The following is an 18,949-nucleotide window of genomic DNA, read 5'->3' as shown; positions in this document are numbered from 1 at the left end:
CAGATATCTAAAGGAAAGGAGACTGGATCTTTTAAAACAAACACCAGAATACAAGTGATCTTAATTCACCACAGGGACAGAGGTCACAGTAGATTCTTCTGAAGTTTGTAATTATAGGCAACATTAGACTTTGCATCACATTGCATGTGTAATTAAAATTACATGAGAAGAATAAAAAACATTAGGAGATGAGAGAATAAATGCAAGGGCTGCAAATAGGTAAGCAAAATAAAGTATTTCTTAAAATTAAATGGCGTGTAATCTGTTCTGACATATTAGGAAACATATTCCAATTCTTGCCCCTATGTATAAACCCCCTCTACAAACAGTGGAAAAAATAAAGGAGCCAAATAGAAAGGAGATCTGGAGATCATACAGCATGATGGAAAGAATAAAGAAGAGCCAGGTATTTTAACAAGTCAGAAACCCTGTCTCCTTAGTTCCAGAGGAGTCTAGATTAGTCTATGACTCCATGGCGCAAATCAGACATAAGAATAATAAAGCAGGATTACCTATATATTCCCTCCACAAGGATTAGAATTTTCTTCCAGGGCCTTCGTGTCCGAGGTTGACCATAAACAATGGCATCTTTCAACAACTTCTCTAGGCTTTGCATATCTATGGCACACAAAAAATAATTTCAGCACAAAGTATCTTCCTCTTTGCTAACTTTATTCCTAAAGTGCAAATATACATTTCTTATTCAGGAAGTGTGTCTCAGATAGCAAAGGACATTAACATAATTAGAACTGGGCAGAAAAAGATAGGGCCAAATGGGTAAGCTACTGCTGGCTTGAATTAAAATCTCATCTAGAATGTAACAAGTGTTCAAAACCACAGAAACTCGACTAAATGAGTGTGGCACAAGTGATTCAGTTGGTTAGCATGCTTATGAAATGACCAGTGTTTCATGTGAAATACCTTGCCATTCAGTTAGCTCTTTTTGTATTTATACAATCAACTGTATCTTTAATCCTAGTGAGTCACTCAGAAGTAAATGCATAAAGAAGGCTGAGCAAGAAAGTGTGAATGAAGTACTACAAATACATGCACCTCCTAAGAAGCAAAATATGGGAGAAAAGCTTCAAAGTGTACACCCCATTTCCTTTCACCTAGGATATATTCAATAAAAGCCTGCTAAGTAGCTTCATCTTGGTAGTGGGTTGAATATACACCAGTCTGGGCAAGCATGAATCTATGTGTTAGCAAGCTTGGCCATCAGTTGAGACTGTTCCATGTCTGACTTGACCAGTTGCCTGTCCACAACCAAGGTCTTCTGGCTCTGTTGGTCATTAAGGTGGTTAACAGGCCCAGGAAACACTTGGCTAGTACTACCACTAATGAGGAGCATAATTTTCCTGTTAAAGACAAATGCTTTGAAGACCACTGCTACCACCACTACAGACTGCATACTTAAAATACCTGCCCTGAAACAACGCCCCTACGAACCCCCCGCCCAAAAATCTATGCAACATTAAGTCTAGGGTGTGTTTACCAGGGGTGGGAGGCATCCCATAAATCTGATTTTATATTCTTTACTGTTCATCACTGAAGGAAGGGGTTACAAACTTACATGAATTTGCTCTCTTCATAAAAGAAGAGAGCAAATTGGCAGAAAAGAGAAATAAGATAATAAAAACACATACTACAAACACAAAATGGCCAAAAGCTGTGACTGTGTTTACACCTTTGGTTATTCATAACAAAATAATCTATCTGCTATCTAACCTAGAGATAGGAGATGCTCCCACAAAGTAAAAAGTCTCATCTGAAGCCACTAGTCTTGCTGCAGAGGGCGACATGTGGCAAACAGCAGGAGACAAGTAAAAATGGACTCATTGTTTCAGTTTCCTCTGTTTATATACAGAAGGGAAGGGAAAAATAAACACTGATTCAAAATTTTAGATGAAAGGAAATATCTATGGAATGCTTGACCATATTATCTACTCAGGAAAAAAAAAATTCAATATCTCTCCCATAGTATACTCTCCAAATCCCATGTAAACTAAAGATTTAGATAAAAATGGGGAAGGCCATTACACAAAATCCAAACAAAAGTCTTAAGACAATAAATGTGACAACATAAACATTTTAATAAGTCTACACAGCAAGACACTAAAAACAAAGTTAAAAATAAAAAATACTGCAACATAAAGGGCTTTATTAATCAGTAAAAAGAGAAACAGTTTGGGGCTTCCCTGGTAGCACAGTGGTTGAGAGTCCGCCTGCCGATGCAGGGGACACGGGTTCGTGCCCCGGTCCGGGAAGATCCCACATGCCGCAGAGCGGCTGGGCCCGTGAGCCATGGCCACTGAGCCTGTGAGTCCGGACGGAGCCTGTGCTCCGCAACGGGAGAGGCCACAACAGTGAGAGGCCCACGTACCACAAAAAAAAAAAAAAAAAAAAAAAAAAAGTTGCTCAACACTTAATAATCAAAGCAATAAAAATTAATATGTTATTGGACTTATTAGATTAGAAAAGATTTTAAATGATGCATAATGGCCTATGTTGGCCTGTGAGTAGAAACAGTCACTGTTTTTGAGTTGAGTTGTTGTGTAAAAATTTGTACCATATTTGGAGGCAATCTGGAAAAGCATAGCAAATTTATACCATTTTAACCATGCATTCTAAAGACTGCTGGGAATTTATCCTAAGGTACTAACCAGACCAGTGAGCAAAAATGTGAATGTTAAGTAGTACTGTTTCTAGCAGAAAAATTCAGAAACAACCTGGATGTTCAAACTGAGAGATGGACTGAATGAGGGCACTGCCTGCCACCCCGGCATTATGGGAGGAGGACAGTCACACGTACTCCAAAGTTCCCGATGTGTTGCAAGAAAACAGCAAGTCACACAACAGTGTTTAATAAATCCCATTTACATAAAACAAAATACTGTATATATCTTTCTCACTGTAAAACATTTTATACAAAACAAAGACAAAAGGAAGAAAGTTATTACCATCCATAAACCTCCATCCAGAGGCACAGACCTAACATTTGGGCGTATATTGTTTTAGCCTTTTGTCTATACATGTACACGGTCTGGTAAATGATGATACTGAACAGCTTGGTAATCCTTCCTCTCTACATGAGGGTTTTAACTTGAAAAGTTATGCATTTTTATTGTGATTATTTTAATAATGCACAAAGATATTTCCATTTAGAGAGAAAGGTCTGGCTTAGTGCCACTCTTCTCCGTGCTTATACAGCACCTGTTCATATCTGCATTTCAGTATTCGTCTGTTGTATTCTAACTACTGGTTTGTCTATAGTCTCTTTAGCAACCAGTCAGAGATCCTTGAGATCAGGGAGCTTGCTTTATTCACCTTAATACCCCTAATGTTATGGCAAGACATACCACAGGCATCTAGCAAGCGCATACTAAACAAGTGACTTGTAAACAAGGAAGATGAAAAAGTTCAAAGTAAAAAAAAAGAACAATTTTTTTTTTCAATGTTTTTACTTTGTACCAAAAGGCTTCCTTCAGCCTTTATTTTTATTCCAATGAGAAAGATAATAACTTTTAAAAGACTGGACCAGAAAGACATTTTAAATGTTGCTACTTCAGTTTCACTTGTATTTCCTATTAATGTAATTAATGTTACCACTGCCACTAACCCAAAGAATATTACACACTAAAGCCAGCAGTAAATTCCATAACAAACTCACTGTTGTGCTTGAAGACTCGAATGGTTGCTCCTGAGAGTCTGGCTCCTAGAACCAATGATGCATGGTTCAGTTCATCACTCAGAATCAGGCAACCCTGCAAAACCACAAGCACAGGAAGGTAAGAAGCTGGGGGGAAAGGTTTAGTTAGCCAAACTACAAAATGCTAAAATCATTAATAATTATATCTTATTAAGGAAAGCCTGCACAATGGCAAAGTTATCAATTTGCTCTGAAATCTTTTATATTATTATATTAATATTATATATGATATTGATATATTTATTAGTTTATTATATTATATAAATCATTATTACTGTTTACATGCTATAACTTTTTCCATCCTTTTACTTTTAACCTTTTAATCCTTTTACTTTTTTAATCCTTTTACTTTAACCTTTTAATCCTTTTACTTTTAACCTTCAATTTTTTTTTTTTTTTTAATTTTGGCCATGCCGTGTAGCTTGCAGGATCTTAGTTTACCCAAATAGGGATTGAACCTGGGCTCACAGCAGTGAAAGCACTGAGTCCTAATCACTGGACCAGGGAATTCCCTGTGTCTTTAAATTTAAAGTAGGTCTCTGGTGGAAGCCTATTTAATTTTATCTAGTCTGACAATCTCTATCTTCTAATTGTAATATATAAACCATTCATATTTAATATGATATCAATATAGTTGTGTTTAAATCTCTTCTCTTGCTTTTTGTTTTCTATTTGTCCCATCTATTCCTTGAGGAACCATATATGTATGTTAACGTAGTCCAAGTACCTCATTTCAAAAAGGAAAATTTGAGGCTCAGAAAGGTTGTGACATGCTCATGGTCACACAGCTAAATCTGACCATATAACCAACCAAAAAAATCTCAGGTCTTCTGCTCATTAATACACTGATTTTTCAATATACCATGCCTAGATATCAATGTTAAAATGAGATGTGTAGGGCCAGCCCTTGAGGGCCCTTTCAAGTTGATAGTGCCAATCTGTTAAAATGTGATTTACAAGGTCTCTTATCTTTTATCTCTTCCACTGTCCCCTCACAAACTCTACCCACAGAAAATAAGATACCTACATATATATTACTTTTAACTTATTATTTACCTATATTATTACTTTTAACCTATATTATTACCTATATTATACATATATGTATTATATATATATACACACATAATTGGCCCATATATCTCTGATCAACATGCATTACCATAAGAACAAGTATTAGGGACCTATATATTTTCATATTTTTCTATTACAAAAAAACCACCTGATAAATAATTTCCAAACTAAACATCCTTTCTTCCATAATTTTAGTCTTTTATGAGAATTTAGTTATGAGAATCCCTTTAAAACTGTATGAAACGAAGAAGGCAAGAGTCATCTAATGGAAGGAGAAAAGATCATGGGTTCCAGAGAAAAAGCTTCAACTGATAAAAGTCTCCATGGGATACACTTACACACAAATTATATAAAATTTTATGATAGAAATATCTTTGGGTAAACTATGTTTAAAGTTTACAAGAGCTTCTGGCTTGCCTGAATGCCTTACAAAACAAAAGAAGATATATACGAGGGAGTTTTCATAAATGACAGACTAAATCTTACTTTGCTAACAAGAGCAGGAATGTTCATTGAGTTTGTTGCAAATCCCATGCCATATGTCATAGCAGCTTCCACTCCCAAGAAATTTGCCACAAGCTTCTCTAGCTCTTCATGCTTGTCCAGGTTTCCTGTGTGATGAAGTTAATGAAGTCAATACCACCAAACCCCAAATCTAAGAATTACTCATTACTTTATCAAAAGAAATCATAGTCTATGTGTTATAACCTTTTCAGACTAAGGTCTATGAAGGAGTCAGTATTACGAAGAGTAAAGGCTCATAAAGAATACAATAGTTGAATAAAATCAGATGCAGCACCTGTGGTGGCATTTCTATAAAAAGGGTTGCCAGCAATTTCTCCCATTCCTGTTCACACATGCTGGTTCCAAGTCTATGCCTTAAGGGGACTGGCAGCATCTGCTTTTATACATTTGAAGTCAGCTGCCATGTAAAATAGTCTAACTAGCCTGTTGTAAAGACAGATCATGTGGACAGGGAGGGGCTCTGGAGGATGAGGGACCATGGAAGGAAGGGGCAGGGCTCACCACTCAGCTGAGGCGCCAGACATGTAAGTGACACTATCTTGGATACTCTATCGTCAGTCATAATGCTCCACCCAACTCCACATGGAGCCGAGATAAAATGTCAAGTCCTTTCCAAATTACAGAATCACAAGCAAATAAGTACATGTTTCTGTTTTAAGCCACTAAGGTTTGGAATGATCTGTTATGTAGCAAAAGCCAAGTTAAAAAACACCTTCCCTCACTTTGTATTATGATTTTACATCAAATGCTCAAATTTTACATCAAGTGCTCAAATCCTTAAGGACCGAACAACACTGATTAACGATAATGGCTGCATGCAGAGAGAAAAGCAGCAGAGAAAGAAGACTGCTGAACTTGGATACTCTGTGTCCTTAAAGCTTAAGCAAGTCATTTATCCTCTCTGGGCCTGTTTCTTATCTGTTAAATACCAATAATAATATTTGCTCTATCTACCCCATGACATTGTTGTAAAGATCAGAAAGGGATAAGATGTTCAAGAAATTTATACAATATAAAGCGCCATAAAGACATAAGGTGGGCTTCCCTGGTGGCGCAGTGGTTAAGAATCCGCCTGCCAATGCAGGGGACACGGGTTCAAGCCCTGGCCCGGGAACATCCCACATGCCACGGAGCAACTAAGCCCGTGCGCCACAACTACTGAGCCTGCGCTCTAGACCCCGTGAGCCACAACTACTGAGCCCATGCGCCAAAACTACTGAAGCCCACGCACCTAGAGCCCGTGCTCCACCACGAGAAGCCACTGTAGTGAGAAGCCCACACACCGCAGCGAAGAGTAGCCCCCGCTCACCACAACTAGAGCAAGCTCGCGCACAGCAACGAAGACCCAATGCAGCCAAAAATAAATAAATAAAAATTAAAAAGTATCCTTTTAAAAAAGATGTAAGGTATGATTACTCTATGTCGTCACTGCACAATGCTCCCTTAACCACATCACTGGGGATAGACCCATGTGAAATAATAATGAATTGTTGTTTTAATCTACTAAGTTTTGGGGTGATTCACAGTAATAAACATCCAGAAAGTTGCCTTATAACTTTTATGGTTATCAGTTCTCTTGAGCAAAATGGAAAAATTAGGAGTCCTCCTTTGAACTTAAATAAATCTCTTTGTAGCAATCTGTTCACTTTCACATTTTATAGACTTGTAATAATAATAAAAGAGTTAATGTTTATTGAGGGTTTACCATGTTACAAGCACTTTACATGAATTAGCTTCTTTAATTCTTGAAACACCTCTATAGTGTAGGAATTATTATTAGCCCCAATTTACCAGTATGGAAGCAGATTAATGCTCATATGCCCATGAGCTCAGTACTAGTAAGTAGTACTCTCAATCACTATCATTTGCAAAAGCCAATAAAGTCAACATTTAAGTTATAAATGAAACAAATACTTAATGGAACTTCTCTAGAGATGTTCTGTAAGTGTAACACAATGGAAAAGATAAATATATCTCAAAACACACTGAAAGCATTAAAATCATCCATCACTTCAGAAAAATAAAGCATTCTTTTTACCTGATCTGAACTACATGGGAAAGTATGTATTTGGATGCTCTATACAGTATTCTAGCTCTATCTCAGTATCATTCCCTCCTGAGTAAAAAAGTTAAGAATAAGAACATCAGCTGGCCAAACAGAGCCTACACTTACCAATTTCCTGCCGAGTGCTGCACACTCCAACTCCATATTCCTCCAGGACTTTGGCAGCCGCCTCTTGACATGGTCCAGTATTCCGTGCAAACCCAAGATAGTTGTAGGAACCCATGTTTATAACATCTTTAATTACATTCCCTGTGTACCTGTATTTCAATAGCATAAAAGTTCATGAAACTCAAAAGCAAATCAAATACATGTGATAATAAACTTATTGATAATACAAAAGGAAGCACCATCTATAGGAAGTAGAGAGAATATGGTCTAGATGAAAAGCAACTCAAACTCACTACCAATTAGGAAGACGGAAGTTAAAACAAAATACCAGTTTTTACTTATCAATAGGGATGTTTAAAAACTGACCATATCATGGGAATTCCCTGGCAGTCCAATGGTTAGAACTTGGCGCTTTCAGTTCTGTGGCCCTGGTTCAATCCCTGATCAGGGAACTAAGATCCTGCAAGCCATGAGGCAAAGCCAAAAAACATTTTTTTTAATTTTTTAAAATAAATAAATAAAAATAAAAACTGACTACATCCAGTGTTGGCCAGGACACTCTCATACGCTGTAGATAAGAATATCAGTCAGTACCTTTCTTTGGAGGGCAGTTTGACAGTACTTCTCTATTAAAAGATATACATATCTTTGACTCAGCAATTCCTACACACATATAAAAGGATATACGCTTAAGGATCCTTTAAGAGTCACTACACAATTTGTCTACTGTGTCCCTTTCCCAGGCACACAGACCAGTGACTTTCCACATGGTGGAAGCTCAGTCAGCCTGGGACCCCGAGTGAGGACAACATGGTTCAGAGGCTCCACCGATCTAAGATGGACATGAAGTAGGGACAAGAAATAAACTGCTTCTGTCTCAACGCTGAGGTTTTGGGGGTTTTTAACACAGGATGGCGTAGCCCAATCTACTCTACATTATATGTATCTATACTGTAGAACACTAAGCAGCCACTACAAACAGTGAGCCTGCTGTGAACGTACACAGGAAGGATGCTGTTACCGGTATGTTAGCAAGTAAAAAAAGCGAGACATAAAATAATTTCCATAGTATGATCCTATTTTTGTAAATCAAAAACTACCTGTGTGCAACCCCAGTAGTACAATATACATATATATACACGCCACAGAAAACATATGGAGGAATAATATACAATAAACTGGTAACAATGGTCACCTCTGGGAAGTGAGGATTTGTGGTGAAGTGGATTTGCAAAAGGATAGTGGTTAGCTGTCATAGGGGACCTTCAGTTTATTTGTATTACTTGTCTTTTTTTTAAAATAATGACCATACAACCATGTACAATATAAACAAAACAAAATTTTACGAATATAAAAAGTTTTCTAAACAATTCAATCCATTTAAGTAAAAATACTCCTTGAATCATTTGAGAAATCAAAATATCCATAAATAAATTCAGATAACTGATTCTGGTAAATGGCATAAGAGAAAGCATGTTTTTTCTTTGTGTGAGTTTTTTTAATAAGTCAAATTTTGTTTTCAACTATAATCCAACACAGTGACAAATGTAGTAGCAAAATGCATTTAAAAAATCTCAGGACTTTCCTGGTGGCACCGTGGTTAAGAATCCACCTGCCAATGCAGGGGACACGGGTTCAAGCCCTGGTCCGGGAAGATTCCACATGACGCGGAGCAACTAAGCCCGTGCACCACAACTACTGAGCCTGCACTCTAGAGCCCGTGAGCCACAACTACTGAGCCCTCACGCCACAACTACTGAAGCCACCTAGAGCCCATGCTCCGCAACAAGAGAAGCCACCACAGTGAGAAGCCTGCGCACCGCAACAAGGAGTAGCCACCGCTCACCGCAACCAGAGAAAGCCCGCATGCAACAACGAAGACCCAACGCAGCCAAAATTAAATAAATACATAAATTTATTTTTTTTTAAAAAATCTCAGTAACAATGAACAATATGAAAGGAAACTAATCATGCTGTATTGTACTCTCAGCTTCCACTCCTATTTTGACGGAATATTCAAATTGCAATACAACATCTTCTGAAGTGAAGAAATTCTTTTTTTGTTGTCAAGAAACAATTTCCCAACTGAGACTCACTTGAACGACCAGTTGTAATCATGAGACTGTCTCTCCATGATGTCCACCCTGGCCCCAGGCACACTGCAGATGGGCCGATTCCAGTTGTCTCTAATCCTCATGTAGAGGTTCCTTGTATAGAAGTTTTCGAAATCCTGATACAATGACACAAAGTCCTGTCAAAAAATGGTGAAAATACTATAAATTAAACTGAGTTCCTTTGAAAGTTTTACAACTTCCCTTTCTGTAATGCAAAAGCACTTTCGACTAAGACGTCAATTATACAGAATTAATTGATATGGAAAACATTGGAAAGGCATCAATTCCTTATGTTATTTTTAAACAACTCAATCAGGTAAAATTCACTTAGCTTTGACCATTGAGCTGTAAGAAATGGTTGCAAGTAACTATCTGACAGCTTGAAAGTAGAGCCAAAGAATTTAACTTAGTAAAGCAGGCCTCATAAAAATAAACCTGGTTTGTACAATTCTGTCATTAAATGGTTTTCTTTCCTAAAAACCTTAAAAACATGGCTCTTCTGCCCCACCCCCACCAGTAATATATTAGGGGAAATGCCATAAAAACCCCTATAATTCCAGTTTCAACCAAGAAGAATAATTCCAACATTAAGATTTCATCCTCTGCATATTTTCAAGGATCAAAATGAAACAAATCCAAAGAAAAATTATAAACAAGAAACACTAAAAGGTAGGTTATAGAAAGACAGCTACTTGAGGTTTCTTTCCTTGGATGGGCATTTTTTAAAAATCTCAAAATTGGACTTCCCTGGTGGCGCAGTGGTTAAGAATCCACCTGCCAATGCAGGGGACACGGGTTCAATCCCTGGTCCGAGAAGATCCCACATACTGCGGAGCAACTAAGCCCGTGCGCCACAACTACTGAGCCTGCGCTCTAGAGCCCATGAACCACAACTACTGAAGCCCACACACCTAGAGCCCGTGCTCCGCAACAGGAGAAGCCACCACAATGAGAAGCCCGCGCACCGCAAGGAAGAGTAGCCCCCACTTGCCTCAACTAGAAAAAGACCGCACGCAGCAATGAAGACCCGGTGCAGCCAAAAAATAATTAAAAAAAAAAAAATCTCAAAATGAATTTTCATGATCAGGGATTTAAAGCTCACCCTTCCTCCCTGAAAATAAGTTATGCTAAAATTTAAGTCTGCAAAAATTAAGTCACAGTGGAGCTTTAATTAATGCACAATGTTCTGCTCAGAACACAGTGACCAGACCACACGAGGTCTACTTGAAGGTAAAGAGTAAACCAAACAAAAAGAAAACTGCACTACCGCTTTATGATAGCCAGCAAATCACTGAGCTTCTAGCCCTCAGATCTGGCTTGGGGCCAATCTAAATTCATCTTTTAAATAAGCTAGTCAAAAACATTAAAAGTTTAAGCCTTATTCTGTAAAAGATTTTCATTGCTAAAGAAGGCTCTACATAAAAGTTTAAAATTCACCTTCTCTGACATTGGACTCTAGAAGTGCCTACTAAATAAGCCTCACAGTAGATAAAAACCTCCTTAAGTAAAGCTAAGCACAGTCACGAAGAACTCAGGAATTTGTGGTAGCTGATACCGTCTCTCCTGCAATTGGTTCTAACATTTACATTTCCTAAAGAGAAAATATCCATAAATAATGTGTCTGTCACAATTGGAAATTTATTACTTAAATACTATGTCCCGTTTGATAGTCTTTTCTTTCAACATACTGGATCAATTAAAACTGGAACAGAGACACCCAAATTCTAATTAAGGACTTTCCTTTAACTATTATTCACCATGCATTTATTTCACAAAGGAAAAAACAAAAAACCAGTCTCCAGTCCTTCTCAATGGGTAAACAGTACTAACTCTTCTTGATCTCATTTCTTTACAACTTCCTAAAACTGCACATCAATGTTAAAGGTATTAACTCAAATATTTGAGAGAAATACTTCATCATGGACAAGTTTTTATTAGCGACAAAACGCAGTATTTTTTGCTTTTAGTATATAAATATCAGAAAAAACTTAGAGTCCGGTCCTATCTACCAGAAGGGTTACTAAACCCCAAAGAGAAAAGGGCTGCAGACCAGAATGAGGTGAGCTTTGGGTAACCTGTGACAGAGCTGTCTGAGGTTAGGAGGGCAGGGATGGGCTCTGATCTGAACAGAGAGACCGCCAAGATCAGGGAGCTCTGCCTCTCCTTACAAGGAGAGAACGACTAAGTCCCTGAGAAGGGAACAGCCTTGCACAGTGAGGAAGTTGTCACAGTGAGGGATGTTTGAGACCCAAAGCAGGTGAGACAGATGGTAGAAGACAGGGACTTGTGGCCCGGGTAGCAGCTTTGACTGCAGTTAGAAGGTTCGGTAGAGATCTGAAGGGATGCTAACCAAACTCGCTGCAGCCTTGCGATGAAGTAAGAAAGGGGATGGAAGGGGACCACGATTTGAGGTTCTAGTTCTAGGCAATAAGAACGTCTGTTTCTAAAAACATATACACTTTACACTTTAAATATTTTAGGACTAGGGGTAAACTAGAGGACTTTTCATTCATTCTTTCAAATCTTTTATTGGACACTCTATATATGTTTGATTCATTGCTAGACTTAGGATACATTAAGGACAGGAGAGTTCTCTCTGCAAACAATGACACCCCACACCCCAGCCTGCTCCACATCCCCCTCCCCCTCTTCTTCCTCCTCAGTTTAGTCACTGTGAAATGACTTTAGTCAGGGCCAACCTAATACTCATTTGTTCAGGCACTGAACCAACATTTACTGAGCAGTACTTTCCAGGCACTTAAGCAAGGCACTGGGGATAAAAATGAGTAAGACACAACCTCTACACACTGAAGGATCTCTTAATGTAGTGGAGAGGCACACAGATAAAGTTACAACACAATATAACAAGTACTGTAGAGGAAGGCTTGCCCAGAGACAGCCTAACTGGTAGGTGAGTGGCAATGATAGAGTCAAGTTCAAACAGCCTTAATGGATACCCTCCTCATGGACACCTCTGAAGATCTTTACAAACCCCATATACCAGCACATATCCATGATAAGCAGAAATAAAACCTAGCTGAGACCACCTTGGATTGTTGGGCTTGAGGTACTCACAAGTTAAGTGACTTCTACTACTGGCCTGAAAGGTAAAATTGAAATTCATGGATTTGTTAATTAGGGATCAGTAAAGACCTTACCCAAGGTAGTCTGGGGTCATCTTAATTACCCAATAAATATCCTTTATTATTTAAGCCTATTTGAGGTAAGTCTTGTAGAAAACATCCTATATATTGTTTAAAATAAATAGGCACCTATTCTACTGTCTATACAGGCCTTAAGATCACAGGGTAATCTATTAATATATAACCAGTGGGATCTGCAGCACCCAAAAACCCAACACTTTAATATATCTGCAGGAAAGCTATGATTGTTCATACCAAGTGGGATAAAAAAGAGCTGTAAAGAGCAACACATCTGTTCAGGTCAGGTTTTACCACCAAATGTGTTAAAAAAAACTTTTGGTTTTCAGATATTTTAGAGTTTTGATTGTAGATATGGGACTGTGAACCTTCTGGAAAAGTATAGGATGATCCTGACAAGTGAAATTGTGCCCCAAAGAGTTAACAGAAGTTGATAACTAAGAGAAAGTCTTGAACTTGTCTTACAGAACAACAGATAAGGGAACAGCTTGTTAAAAACCCTTTGCTCGTAAACTGCTTTCATTGATTAAGTTCGCCTTAGTTTTTTTCTTTCTTTCTTTTTGCCTCTTCTATAACTGCAGGCCTTCCCAGCTTTCACACAGCCCCAGTTGTTTTAAAGGAACTTGGAGTCTGCTCCCGCCCAGTGTAAGCTGGCTGGGGGCTGCATGGGACCACTGACCCTAAACCTGGGGCTGCGCAGATGTTCAGTAAATGGCCTTTTAACATCAGAGGGCCAGAAAACTCTACCCTCAGACCAAGCTAAGCGACTCTAGTTTGAATATGAAGAAGCATGTAACCCAAATGTGCCTGTGCAGAACAAGGATTACCTCACCTTTTCTCTGCCTTTAATCACCTTTCTCTATGCCTAAGACCACTCTTGCTTATCCCATAAATACCCCAACCTCCTTGCCTTCAGGGAGGTGGACCTGAGGCTTGTTCTTCCATCTCCTCGCTTGGCTGCCTTATGAATAAGCTCTTGGCTGTAAACCAACCCGAGTCTCAGTGTTCGGCTTGCGGCATCTTGGGCAAACAGACCTGGTTCAGTAACGCAAGCATTATTCTGGTATTTACATATTTAGGCACCATGTTAACCTCTGCACATGAATGAGTTCTGAAAGCTAATTTCAAAAAAAAATCACAGGGGAAAAAGGTTGGGTGCTACCACTTTCAGAAGTTGACTTTATAAAAATGGGCCATGTTCGTTAAGACAATTCAGGCCAACACAGATGCATGCCCAGATACTTTTATATGATGAGAATAAAGATGATGAATAATCACATCAATAGAAACAGGAGCTCCCAATTACTGAGCACTTATGATATGTGTTGCCAAGGGCTTCACATATTTTTTCTCTTAAGTATCCCTGAACTCTCTTACAGAAGCTATTACTCCCATTTTCAGAAAGGCAAAATGGCTTTCCCACCTAGAGACCTGGCCAGAAGCAGAGCCAGGAACTGATCCAGGTCTTTTAATCCCAGAGTCTATGCTCCTAACCCTAGCCACAATGCCTCCCATTCTGTGCTGCTACTAAGTCAATCTGAAATCACTTTCTACGGCATTCAAAGCACGTTAAGACCACTGGACTATTGGCCCTCCCACCCCTTTCCTATGGTCGGCCTACAGCCAGCATGTGTGTATGTGCAAGCACACGAAGAAGCACACGTTCACACACACACACATTCACACACACAGTAATAGTGTACAATAAAACTCTTTAAAAAGGTTTATTTTGGATATAGCTTTTCAGTGAGAAATCCCAAGACGAAATAGATGACTGCTCTATACAATGGAATATGATTCAGCAATAAAAAAATGAATTACCAAAATATACCACAACATAGATGAACCTCAAAAACATTCCAAGTGATAGAAGCCAGACACAAAAGATCACACACTGTATGATCCCATTTATATGAAATGCCTAGAGACAGAAAGTAGATTAGTGGTTGCCTAGCATGAGGTGCAGGAGGAAGGGGTGATTGTTAATGGGTATGGGGTTTCTTCTTCAGATAATGAAAACGTTATAAAATTAGTTTATGGTGTTGGCTGTATACTTTCTGTAAATAGTAATAAAAATCATTCAGCTGTACATTTTAAACAGGTGAACTTTATGGTACATAAATTATATCTCAATAAAGCTATTTAAAAAAAAATTAAGTAGGGAATTCCCTGGCAGTCCGGGGGTTAGGACTCTGTGCTTCCACGGCAGGGGGCATGGATTGGACCCCTGGTCGGGGAACTAAGATCCTGCAAGTGGCACAGTGCGGCCCCGAAAAAAGGTGACTGCTTGACTGCTGTCCTGGGCTCCACACTTACCACAAAACTATGGAAAGTAGAGCTCTTTTTAAACCCACAGAACTAAAAAAGACAAACCAATTGATAATCCCCCAGCTTAATATATCAAGCAACTATACTCATTGTTTCCAAAGATACTGCTAAAGTGACAATTATCAGAATATTCTTAGTAAGCTACTTTTTGAAGGAGGTCAAGAATAAATCCTTCCAGGAATTTGAATTAATGTATTTTAATTCTTTTGTATCTTGAAAATTAAAATATATCAAGATATAGACATATAATGTCCCTTCCCAGTATCCTATCCCTCCCATTTCTGAATATATGATCATGAACTGTAGAGGCAAATGTTAAAGTTTAGTAAGTGTGTGGTAACTATCTACCACAATTTACTCCTTAGATTTCTAGGTATTTCCTATCTAGATACTAGAACATTTTTATTAATTCAAGCTTTTACTATACCTATCACATACATGTTTCTGAACTACTAGCCTCACCTCACACAAAAAAGAAACCAGACTGAGAGAAAACATTTTTATCCAAAACACCACCAATAACAGAAGATCAAGCAGTAAAGAATTCCAATAATTTTAGCAATTTATATAAAATAGAACACATTTATGCTAACTCATCTTTATTAGCATGACCATGTGGTTCATTTCTACCCAAAGCAACATATGAAGAACTTGTATAAATAGTTTAAACAGGCTCTCTTTTATAATGGAATGAGGGAGAAAATAAGGATGTGGTTATGAACACTACTCACTCAGAGAAATGAGAAAGTAGCAACATTATATTTGCATTTTATGATCCTAAGCAAGCACTTTCCCTCACCTCTTCCCAGTGTAACACTTAAAAACTGGCCTATCCCTCTCACTACATCTAAACCAGCATCAGAAAACAAACACAATCTGCCATAACGCTAAATGAGCCTTCCCTCCCTTCTCATAGCTGAATTTTTATAAGAAAATGGCAGAATTCCGCTGTTTTAACTGCTAATATTATCTTCTGTGAAAATCCTACTAAAATGAATTTGAATAAACTAGTACAGTCCTCCCCTAAACAAATTCTAGAGGCAAATGTCCCCCTCCATCCTACATATTTCCTCCTATTACTTCTTTCAAGAATTATTTCCTGGGGACTTCCCTGGTGGCACAGTGGTTAAGAATCCACCTGCCAATGCAGGGGACACAGGTTTGAGCCCTAGTCCAGGAAGATCCCACATGGCACGGAGCAACTAAGCCCGTGCGCCACAACTACTGAGCCTGTGCTCTAGAGCCCAAGAGCCACAACTACTGAGCCCGTGTGTCACGACTACTGAAGCCCGTAAACCTGGAGCCCGTGCTCCACAACAAGAGAAACCACTGCAATGAGAAGCCCGCGTACCACAACAAAGAGTAGCTCCCACTCACCGCAACTAGAGAAAGCTCGCACGCAGCAACAAAGACCCAACACAGCCAAAAATTAAAATTAATTAATTTTTTTAAAAAAGAATTATTTCCTGATTAACTCTATGCTACTCAGTTTACTTTTTTGTTCTACATCTGCATACAATTCAAGTACTATTTACCTGCATAGTGCTTTGCAAAGGCCCATAATTTTGAAGTGTTTATGTTCCCTCAACAAAATTAGAAACTACTTAAGAAGAAAATCCACGTGTTCCAATTCTTTTTTTTTTTTAATTTACTTTATTTAAGTAATTTATTTTTGGCTGTGCTGGGTCTTCGTTACCGCATGCTGTCTTTTCTCTAGTAGCGGCGAGTGGGGCTACTCTTCGTTGCAGAGCATGGGCTCTAGGCGCATGGGCTTCAGTAGTTGTGGCACATAGGCTCAGTAGTTGTGGCCTGAGGGCTCTAGAGTGCAGGCTCAGTAGTTGTGGCGCACGGGCTTAGTTGCTCCACAGCATGTGGGATCTTCCTGGACCAGGGATCAAACCCGTGTTCCCTGCATTGGCAGGAGGATTCTTCTTCTTTTTTTTTTTCTTTAAAATAGATCTTTATTGGAGTATAATTGTTTCACAATACTGTGCTAGCCTCTGTTGCACAACAAAGCGAATCAGTCACGTGCATACACATGTCCCCACATCCCCTCCCTCCTGAGCCTCCCTCCCACCCTCCCTATCCCACCCCTCTAGGTCATCTCAAAGCACCGTGCCGATCTCCTTGTGCTATGCTGCTGCTTCCCACCAGCCAACTATTTTACATTCGGTAGTGTATATATGTGGATGCTACTCTCACTTCGCCCCAGCTTCGTCCTCCCACCCCATGTCCTCAAGTCCATTTTCTATGTCTACATATTTATTCCTGCCCTGCGACTAGGTTCATCAGTACATTTTTAAAATATATATTCCATATGTATGTGTTAGCATACGGTATTTGTTTTTCTCTTTCTGACTTACTTCACTCTGTATGACAGACTCTTGGTCTATCCACTTCACTACAAATAACTCAATGTCGTTTCTTTTTATGGTTGAGTAATATTCCATTGTATATATATGCCACATCTTCTTTACCCATTCATCTGGCGGGCAGATTCTTAACCACTGTGCCACCAGGGAAGACCCCTCCAATTCTTTTACACAAAGTTAAGTACACACAGGCAGCCCCAATACTTAAACAGTCAATTTACCCTCAAGAGACAAGAAAAAGTTCCAAAGATAATGTCCTCATTCACAAAATAATTCAGATGCATCCCCATCGGTTCACTCATTCGTTCATCACACTTTGAGACAGCACCAGCTGTGCAAACTCTCCAGTCACTCCCCTGCTCAAAAATGCCCAGGACTCCTCATTGCCTACCAAACATTCAAAACACAATTTCTCATACATTCACTTTCCAGGTTCTCCCAAACATTCCTCATGCCTTTGCGTACACTTCTATCCCCTCAGCAGGAACGCTGTCTACACCACAGTCAGCACTCCCCCCCACCCCCATCTCTACATGTCAATTATTAGGTCTCTATAGTGTTTAGACACTATGAGAGGTCCCTGTATATAAAGACTTTCTAGTTTGAATATATGAATAAAACTTTAGCCCCCATCAGTCACAGCCACCATCACCTCAGTTTAGCAGGAAGATATTGGTTTGTACACAAATCATTGTAATACTGTACAACACAGTAAGTACATAGTAAGCTAATAACCTATAGTAAGTAGGCCATGCCTAAGGGATGTAAAAAAATCAACATATTGTGGACGCACCCTACCAGGAAATCTGTTTGGGATGTACAGGGGTAGAAAAAAGTGAATCAAAGAAATTTAATTTTTTTTCAATGATGAAAATTAGTTTCGCCTACTGGACCAAGTTCTGAATGCAGGGCTTTGCTTGTTTTAGCAAAAAAATATCTTTTTTTTAAATATATATACAGCAGGTTCTTATTAGTTATCCACAACATACCTTCTTAATGAAATGAACTTGTAGGCATTTCAGGGCAATGAGAAAGAGGGCCAACTTGTGGTACCAGGGCTGTGAAGGGTGCAGAATGGTTGAGATGAGAGGAGAACGCCTGGATCCTCAGTTCTCCCAGCTTCAGGATCCTCAATCCCTATGCTGATTGGTTTTGGCTTCCTAGTAGACGATGAGGTCCTTTCCTTTCCCATGTTTCTTGGTGCTTTCTCCCCCTTCCCATGTCTCCATCATCCATTCCCAGTGTTTACTGGCTCCCCTCTCAGTGTTGATCTTAATGCCACCACATCTGCCTCTCTCCTCTAATGTCCCATGAAAGTGAGACGTATGATAGACAAAAAATTTCTAACTTCTGAATCCCTTCTCTAATCTAGTGCATTCCCTGGGCTAGAGGACAACCCTCCCCATACTTCACATGCCAAGAACAAACAAGTTTGTTTTTCATAAAATCAGGCATTTTTCACTCTAATTTATTTTTTTAATGAAAAAAAAAAC

General features: G+C 38.9%; 1 protein-coding gene across 2 annotated transcripts in view; it reads right to left on the bottom strand.

Moving 5' to 3' along the window:
• The window catches only part of SPTLC2 (serine palmitoyltransferase long chain base subunit 2), a 116,090-nt gene that overhangs the window by 68,947 nt on the left and 28,194 nt on the right, over nt 1–18,949 (bottom strand). For both annotated transcript variants that reach the window (XM_079914655.1, XM_079914654.1), the window contains exons 3-7: nt 9,578–9,732; nt 7,482–7,630; nt 5,270–5,394; nt 3,671–3,764; nt 513–618 (exon numbers count right to left, since the gene is read on the bottom strand). In XM_079914655.1, the coding sequence (XP_079770781.1) occupies nt 513–618; nt 3,671–3,764; nt 5,270–5,394; nt 7,482–7,630; nt 9,578–9,732 (629 nt within the window). The remainder of the gene's footprint in view (nt 1–512; nt 619–3,670; nt 3,765–5,269; nt 5,395–7,481; nt 7,631–9,577; nt 9,733–18,949) is intronic.

Source organism: Stenella coeruleoalba (genome assembly GCF_951394435.1).
Source record: "Stenella coeruleoalba genome assembly, chromosome: 2".
Classification (NCBI taxonomy): domain Eukaryota; kingdom Metazoa; phylum Chordata; class Mammalia; order Artiodactyla; family Delphinidae; genus Stenella; species Stenella coeruleoalba.
This window is presented reverse-complemented; position numbering and strand designations above follow the sequence as displayed.